The sequence below is a fragment of the Bidens hawaiensis genome, unplaced genomic scaffold (assembly GCF_021521415.1).
Source record: "Bidens hawaiensis isolate Kalapana, Puna unplaced genomic scaffold, B.hawaiensis_p1.1 tig00002477_1, whole genome shotgun sequence".
Taxonomy (NCBI): Eukaryota; Viridiplantae; Streptophyta; class Magnoliopsida; order Asterales; family Asteraceae; genus Bidens; species Bidens hawaiensis.
In genome coordinates this window covers 413344-422276 of record NW_027491136.1, presented here as the reverse complement: position 1 = coordinate 422276, position 8933 = coordinate 413344, and the positions used below count along the sequence as shown (strand labels likewise).

Sequence of the window (8933 nt, the reverse complement as noted above, 5' to 3'; positions counted from 1 at the left end):
GCGCCCAGGAGCAACGCTGGACTTGGGGGGGCTTGTAGGGGTATGGTACTAAACCCGGTTTTACGATCCTAAATTTATTATGTTTGGCTTATTTTATTATATGGACTAATACAATGTTATTGGGCTGAGGGGGTTTTGTGGAGGTAACCCTAACTGGGCTAGGCCCATTAGGGTACCATGATGGTGGCCATGAGACTCTCTATATAAGGAGGTCTCCACCTCCTTATCAAGGGGTCATGCTCAATAAGAGCCACCACCACTTTTTTGTGTCTGTAAACAAGAGATCTTTGAGATTTCTTAGCAGTCACCTCCACACCCCCAAAAAGCCATCGCAGGTCACCAGCAGCTGATGAAGAAGATCAGACGTGGTTCGTTCATCTCGAAAATCCGTGGAAACATCGTCATGGATCAGGTCAGATTCATTTCGTGCTTCGACACTATCCATATATATACAAGAGAAAAGTACACAAATGGCCTATTTAGTTTTCTTATATTTCGAATTGTGTCGTAAACTAATACAAATTTTACCTTTAGTCCAAAAGATATGATATTTTTTGCAAGTTTGACATTTAATAGTGACAAAAATAATACATGGGTGTTAGAATGACAAATTTACCATTTTTATTGAAATTTAATAAATTACTTCTTACCTAATTGTCAACAGCATGCACACTCGAACGACCCTGATCAATCTCGTCACCCCTGAAACCTCACCACCCCTCGGCCATCCTCAACTCCTCCCTCCCCGACCCCCTCCTCACGCTTCATATCACTAACATAACATAAATTAAACCTTAAACTTAACATTCCCTTCTCGTTATGTGACCATCCCTCATTCCAACAATGCCAATTTGAAAAATAGAATTGCGGATTATTTAAGAGGAGGATGAGAGGGATTGCAAAACCGAATGTGGCGATGGTGTTGGTGGAGGAGGTTAACGCTGGTGTGGCGTGTGAGTTGAGGAGACGATGAAGAAGAAGAAGAAGAAAAGGAAACGGGCGGTTTTTTACTATAATAGTACCTTTTTTAAATTATAATGTAATTAAAAGAGTTAATAGTACTTTTTAACCTTTGTTAGTGTTTAGTAACAAATTTGTTGCAAAGTGTCAAATCTTTAAGATGTGTAATTTTTAATACTTAGGGGCAATAAAGAAATTATAACATAACACGTGACGCATTTGTGTATTTTATTTTATTTTTTTATTTTTAAAGAATACGCATTCAAATTTAATTAATGTGGTACTATTATCAAGCTTATCTTGAATGAAAACGAAGATTTTGCCATAGGAATTTTCAAATTTCCACACTACGAGTCTTCTAAGTCGTCTCGTTATTATTTGTGTCACTATCGATATCGAAAAGTCTTTTAGTCAAGAGTTTGATAAATTGAATTCAGGACTTATTTAATGATATGATTGATAATGTTACGTGATATTATTGATAATGCTATGAAAGATATAGTTTAATAAAAACATATGATTAAAACTTCTAATAACTTTTAATCTCAACACTTATACCGTTAACAATATACATCTTTAACCCATTTTGTTTTTATTTATTAGATTTTTTTTCTACTAGCTTGTGTTCATTAACATATTTAAAGAGGAAGTTTATTTTTTTTTATGTCGTTGTGGTATAGATTATGTTGAAGAGAGAGTTACATCACAGTAGAGTAATTTGTTGGTATCGAAGCTATATCGAGTGTTGGTGCTATGGCGAACCAAACCGATATCGTCCAAACAACATCAATACCAGTATCTTATATCGGAACGTGTATCGATATTCTCTTTTATAGTTTTCGATCGATGTAAATCACGTATCGATATCTTTTTGGTCATATCACTATATTTTTTGGTTTTCTCTTTCGGTTGCTATACCATATGACAAGTGTCGATACCATAACAAACACAACCGATACTTATACTTTACTTTTTGAGTTTTATGTGTTTTTTTTATATACCGGGTGTCGGTACCAAATCGATACCGAAACATAAAGACCATTTTTAATTCTATACCTCCACAGGCCCACACTCATGCCTTCATTGCCGATAGCCTTAACTCCACGTATTTGATATATACACCGTTTTTATAGAGATAGAGACGGGACTTGAACTCTCACAATTTATAAAAACGAAGCCTTATCCAACACTTTGGTATCGCTAGATCAAAGTCCCTTTATTCTCTCTTATTCACCTTTTATAAAACATTAAATGAATTTAATTTTATACTTGTGTTGCCTTGCTTCCGTAATTTTGTTTTCCTTAGCCATATTAAAAAAGATAAAAATTAAAACTTATGTTGACTTGTTCTAGAATTATATTTTGATCTTGCTATGCAATTATCTCGATCATGTCACGCTCACAAATTTTCTAATGTCAACACAAAGACAAAATACTCCTTTGAACCTGCCTAACATTAGAAATTAAAGGTCCCTCTTAATATGCCTGAAATCTAAATACATACAAACACCTGTTCCAAAATGTTCAAATTTCATTGGCAAAATAAACAAATATGTTGATATATTCTATTTTATTATGATAATTAGATTATCAACTTGGCAGCCATTTTGGAATATTTATACATTAATAGACAATGACACTAATTCACTAAATAACATGAAATAACACTTCTGTTGTTATGTTTAGCAGTTTAGTTAACCATGGCATACGCAACACCAGCTCGTGTTTTAAACTTTTGCTTACGTACCACAAACATTTGACGAACACAAATGAATAATTTATGTGACATTCAATCGTTTAATACGCTTTTAGTTGCATATAATAAAACACTGTCGTTTTATTTGAGGATCGTAGACCTGATTTGTATCTGGTAATACCCGAAAACTGAAACAGGTTCCATACCCGGAACCGGGTTTTTCAAATACCCGAAATCGGGTTTTTCAAGTACCCGATCTATACTCGAAATTACCCAAAATATACTTGAAAAATACCTGGAAAAACCCCTAAAAAGTGGAACCCCTTAAAAAAATCCAACTATACCCTAAAGATGCCCGAGAAAAAAAAACACAAAAATAGGTTTTTTTTCCAATACCCTAATATAGGCATTCAAATGCCCAGACCCAAACCCGACCCGGGTATTGCTAATACCCGGTCGTATACAATGTTCCAATCCAAAACTGGGTATTTGAAAAACCTAATTTGTGCACCTCTACAACTTGTTATCTAGCCGCCCAAGCCCAACACAAATCAGCCCAACAATGATGCAATCCCAACAAGAAGTTGGTCTTTAACTCTTAACAGCTTAACTCTTAACCCAACCAACCTGATATCTTTTTACGTTGTTTGTGTAATGCGTATTTTAATTATGTTATTTAATTATTATTTTTTGTTCTAAAATAGTATTTTATAAAGAAACAATATTTTATACAATGGAATCATATACTTTTGATATATTTTTTTAAGCAGAAAAGATTTTCCTACACCTCAGAAAAATGCAGTTACTTCCTAAAATAGTGTATTAAAAATATTATGGCAAAAAATATATTTTATGAAAGAAAAATCATTTCCTTATAATTACGATTTCTTTCAATCTCAGGGATCAATGAAGCTATTTAATCACGTACTCAATTCATTCTCTCAAACCTTAATTTGGCGTCCATACTCACAGTTTCTCAGATGGACATGAGCACAGGTAAACCCACGAATGCATACTTTATGTAAACACAATGGAGTCATTTAAACTTGTGTGTTCATGGATTTTTTGTTCTTCTTTTAAGGTTACAAGTACAAAAAATAAACCTTTTTTTTAAACCTTTTTTAATTCGTTGCAAAAGTTAAAGAACTGATTATGATGTAAATAGGTGGCTTTTTTTAAGTGATTATGATTATTGTTTATGGCTTATTAATATCTCCTATAATTTTCGAAAGCATTAATAAATTAGGTTATGTATATGACAGCTACATGCGTGTTTAGATAATGGTAAAAAAAATATGTAAGAGCAGACTAGTTTGATAATTTTTATGTCCATAAACTATGTGTGCGTGTACAAAAACAAAACTTTAAATAAGAAGTTTTGTTCTTAGTAGAATTTTACGTTTTGTAATGATCCTCACGGACCCATGAATGTTTTTCGTGAGGAACTATCGAAGGACTTAACACTAATTTTAAGCCGGACGATCGATATTTTTACATAAAAGGGCTAGGGCCGCCTTGATTCTCAATCATCTCTAACCTAATATTTATGTAAACGATATAAAATTTTTTAATCTGGTTTTTTTAAATAGGTTATGTATATAACAGTTTCATACATATATTTAAATTCTATTATGTAATTTTTACTACTAACTTTTAAAAACAATTTAATTGTATTTATTAAATATGTCAAATTTCCAGAACTTATAAATGTACAAAATTTTATAGTACAGGTTTTTAAAATAACTTTAGTAAAATTTAGAATGCTTTATCAACTACCAGAATAAAAACCAAACAATTATGGTGAATATAAAAGTCTTATGATAAACATAAATCACTTCCAAATTTAATGTTTTTATGGAGATATATATAAACTTTTCCATCCTCATGGCAATAACCATCTATTAAGGCATTCAAGAAACCAAAGCCCAAAAAGATTGAATACCCTTCGGTAGTACAATAACCTTTAATTACATAAAGTACTGTAAATTTATATGGGGATAATGCAAAACACAAATTGGTACAAAGAAAAAAAATAAACAAATAAACCTTTTTTAAGTTACAAAAATTAAAACAGTGATCATGATCATGTAACTTTAAGTGTAGGTGATTATTAATTTTGTGGCTTATTTCTGTTTGTTCATGTATCTATATAACATGCTCAGATAAAACTGAAAAACTGAAACATGCACGAACAAATTAATTAGTTTGATGGTTTTTATGTTCATAAACAACGTATAAAAACAAAACTTTAATTACAGTTTTTTGTTCTTTGTATAATTTTATGTTTGGTAATGATTCTCACTTTAGCTTAGTATTTATGTATATAGTTTAATATAAGTTTTTTAAATAAATCATATAACATTTTTATGTGTTTTTTCACTTTTAATAAAACTAAATTGTATTTCTTAAACATTTCAAATTCCCTTAACTTACAAATGTACAAAATTTCATAATACAAGTTTTTAAATATAACTCTAGTCAAATTTGGAATGTTTTTATTGTGAAATCGTCTATTAAATCATCAATACTAACGTTTGTATCCTTTTGGCATAAACCAGTTATGCAGGCATTCAAGAAACCCAAGCCCAAAAAGATTGAAAACCCTGCATTCGCGGTTTAACATTAACTTTGTACACACACAATACATATTGTTTAATCATATATGTTAATATATGTTGTGTTCTTGTTTTAGAACTTCACCTTCAAGATGGACTATGATGACTCATATGAGGAAGCAATGAAAAAGTTGTATAAAAATATTGAAGGTGTGTATGTTTAATTTATGTGTATCTAAAGTTGTAGATATTCATTGTTTTCCTAGGATTTGATAGACATGCTTGTTGTGGTTGAACAGGAGTAGTTTCATGTAAAGCGTTGGACGATGGGGTGGTTAATATTTCAGGTTACATTGATCCAGACCGGCTTTTTAGCTGTGTGAAGAAAGTTAAAAAGAATGCAAAGATGGTAAATTTTCAGTTTGGAGAATGTTCAACCCACTTGATTGCACCTAAGAAAGATAATGGGAATGAAAAGGGAATCGAAGCAAACTACTTTTATCCGGGTTATTATAATGGGAATGGGAACGGACATGGAAACGGGCGTTGGCATGGGAACGGATACGAAAACGGGTATGGGTATGGGTATGGGAACGGATATGGACACGGAAATGGGCAATGGCATGGGAACGGGCATGGGAATGCGCATGATTATAGCTTGGGTTATCCGACAAATGAAAGGAACGTTGCCCACAAGCACCTAGAATGTTCGGGGAATGCAGAAGACTGTGATGGGCATCATGGTGTTCCCAAAGAGATCATCAATCCTCCTGAGGAAGAATCGATACTAATACCGGGTGAAAATAATCCAAAATGCTGCAGTATAATGTGATTGAATTTCATGATAATAATAATATTAAAAAATTTGTTATGTATTGATAGGAGTTTTGGATTTCTAGTGATTGAATAAAGAGTGAGTTTGATACAACTTTGAATTGTTTTTGAAAGATTTAAATAGTTTGAATTATGAAGTTATTTCTAAGATAATTCTTTTAGTTGTGGATGTTGTAGACTTGTAGTCTTGTAGATATTGATGTTAGTTGTGATCTGGCCCAACACAAATCAACCCAACATGAAGTTGGTCTTAACTGAGATCAGCCCAATCCTTAATGGTCCGGTCCCTGGGTTTCGGTCCGGTCCGGTCCGGTTTTGACAACACACACCTCTAGAGGTGTACAAAACTAGATTAGTTTTAACCGGGCTAGATCGAGTCAACGAAAGTCAAATTTGGATTGGCCTAAACCGGTTCGTATTAGAAAACTAAGCCTAAAGAAATTAGTCAGGTTCAGTTAGGTTCTAATATGTTTCAACGGACATGCTCTCAAACCAATTTTAAACTGGCAGATCAAAAAGGCTTGGAACCGGTTTTTAATAGGTTTTGGATCCGTTTTAGATGTGCATCTCTTCAATCTACATTGCTACACACCCTTGGCATTGTCAGGGATAGAAATCAGTTGCGTCAAGAAACACGCGTCATTCACTGATTGGTTGATATTATTATATATTGAACATTCTTTATTTATTTGTAGAATCGCCCGTTTATATAAAGACGATAAAGTTACAAATAAAACCATGTCGTCTACAAAAAAATATTTGAAAGTTTACGAATTGTATTCGATCATTATTATTATTATAAAGTTTGGTGCCGCAAAGTCCCGACTGGGCAACTTTGCGGCACCTTATTGGCCCCTTTTAGTTTGTTTCAGTTTTGATCCGTAAGAAACGTAACGAAAATCGGCCAAACACCTTATTTGTTATTTTTGGTTTGTTTAAGTTTCGGTCCGTAACAAACGTAACGAAAACCGACCAAATGTCAATTTTGTTTTGTTTTAGTTATAGTACCGTAACAAACGTAGCTAAAACCGACCTAATATCGATTTTGTTTTTTGTTTTTGTTTTACTTCCGGTACCATAGCGAGCGTGACAGAAACCAACCCCTGAGTTTTACCGGCCGATGCCACTTGTTCCACCTCAAATTTTATTATTTTTTGTTTTTATTTTGGCTTTAGTTCCGGTACAATAACACAAATTCGCGTCGACTTACCGCCTCAATACTTGCGACAAATAATGCTTGGGTTTTATCATTGCCCGGATTTTACCAACGCGTCGGGTAAAACGCTAGTTTGATACAAAACAAGTTTATGTTTCTACGAATACTTAACAAACCAACCCTTTATTAATCCATATTCAAATTCATTAAGTAGGGATACAAGTATACAACACACTATGTCTTATTTAATTTCCTTAATATTTTCATAACTCATGATCCCATGGTTCTAGTCTTCTATACTTCTAGTTGAAGCTCAGCTGACCATACTTGGCTTTTTGATCGGGTGTAAAAAGCCCAAAATGTTTCTCTTCCGGGGCTCCTTCTTTCTTGTTTTCATCAAACATTGCAAACAAATACGTCTCTATAGATCGGTCCGGCTTCAACGGGGTACCCGCGGTCCCTTTAACGTGTTCGATCAAGTTTTTATAATAAGTCCCCGCGTTATCAACCGTTGCAACCGCACTCCCTTCTGCCGAAGCCCACCCGCTCTCCGACACAACAATTTCAACATTCTCCCCACCAAGGGGCGCTTGGGCCGCATAATGCGCGTCCAATATGGCATCAAAAAGGTTGGAATATCGTCGACCGTTAGGGTCATCCACCACGGGTTGAGTTGCGGTGAACAACGCGTATGGGAGATTCGAGCCCGGGTCACTAAAGTAAGGGTAAATATTTGCTAGCATTGGCAAGTTGTTTTGTGCTAGAAATTGCACTATGGGTCCGATAAACCCTTGCGCGTTGTCTTTAAACGCGCCGTTGCTTGGTGGAGACGAGGACTTTAATAGACCGGTATAGGTTGCGGTCGACACCTTTATTTGGGCCCCTAGGTTCGCGCTTGTAATCGCGCTATGAATATTTCTTATGGCCGGGAGTAAGAAGGGTATGTATTGACCACTTTCTTTATCCGGGTCAACTTCGTTTCCAACGGCTATGTATTTGAACTTGACATCCGGGTAGTAGTTTTGGATGTTGTCCCGAACCCATGTGTTTGCGGCATTTTGATCGTTGAGCGATTGTAGAGCGTCGTTAGGGACGCCGATCATGAGTTCAATATTGGTTCCTTTGAGTGCTTCAAGAGTAGGTTGATGCGGATCATAGATCCGCATCTTGGTTATGCCGTTTGCTTGGTAAAGGCTTACCACGTCTCCTTCGGAGGGTAAACCGTCCCCGTTTCGTCCGTAGCACACGCCTACGGCTTGTGCATCTATATTCAAGCAATCAACAAAATGTTAGTTATCTTTCTTATACAAATGGATACAAACACAAATAATGTTTTTGGTTTAAAATGAAATAGAGGTAACCTTTGACTAAGAGAAGATTTAGAAGTAGGCCAAGTAGTAGAAGCTTTGATGTCATGACTAGGTTTATGAAATTTCCCTTTGTGATCTAATCATATATATAGGAATAAGTCACATGAATGATCCATGCAGCTTGTCCCCATATTGAAATTTATCTTTGAATATTATAAGTTATACTTTTCTTAACCTTTGAAATTTGCCACAGATTAATTGGTTATTTAACTAACATTGAAAATGATTGTTAAAATAAATTAAAAATTAAAAACAATAAAATGAAAACCAAACAGAAGAACTCAATCACAATAACACATATGTTACCCATATAACTAATACGAGACAAATCTCATATCTTGCAATGATTTCAATGACCTACT

General features: G+C 34.4%; 1 protein-coding gene across 1 annotated transcript; it reads right to left on the bottom strand.

Moving 5' to 3' along the window:
* Positions 1-7503: 7503 nt before the first annotated feature.
* LOC143619655 (glucan endo-1,3-beta-glucosidase, acidic-like) lies at positions 7504-8617 on the bottom strand. The gene is made up of 2 exons (XM_077091537.1): positions 8563-8617; positions 7504-8465 (listed from the first exon to the last, which is right to left on the bottom strand). Exons 1-2 carry the CDS (start codon positions 8615-8617, stop codon positions 7504-7506), a joined length of 1017 nt encoding a protein of 338 aa, XP_076947652.1.
* Positions 8618-8933: the final 316 nt, after the last annotated feature.

Excerpts from the sequence above, each read along its gene's own strand:
- LOC143619655 (XM_077091537.1), bottom strand. The coding sequence starts at position 8,617 with ATGACATCAAAGCTTCTACTACTTGGCCTACTTCTAAATCTTCTCTTA. Across the intron at positions 8,466-8,562 it reads AAATCTTCTCTTAGTCAAAG|ATGCACAAGCCGTAGGCGTG; the intron begins GTTACCTCTATT and ends GCTTGAATATAG.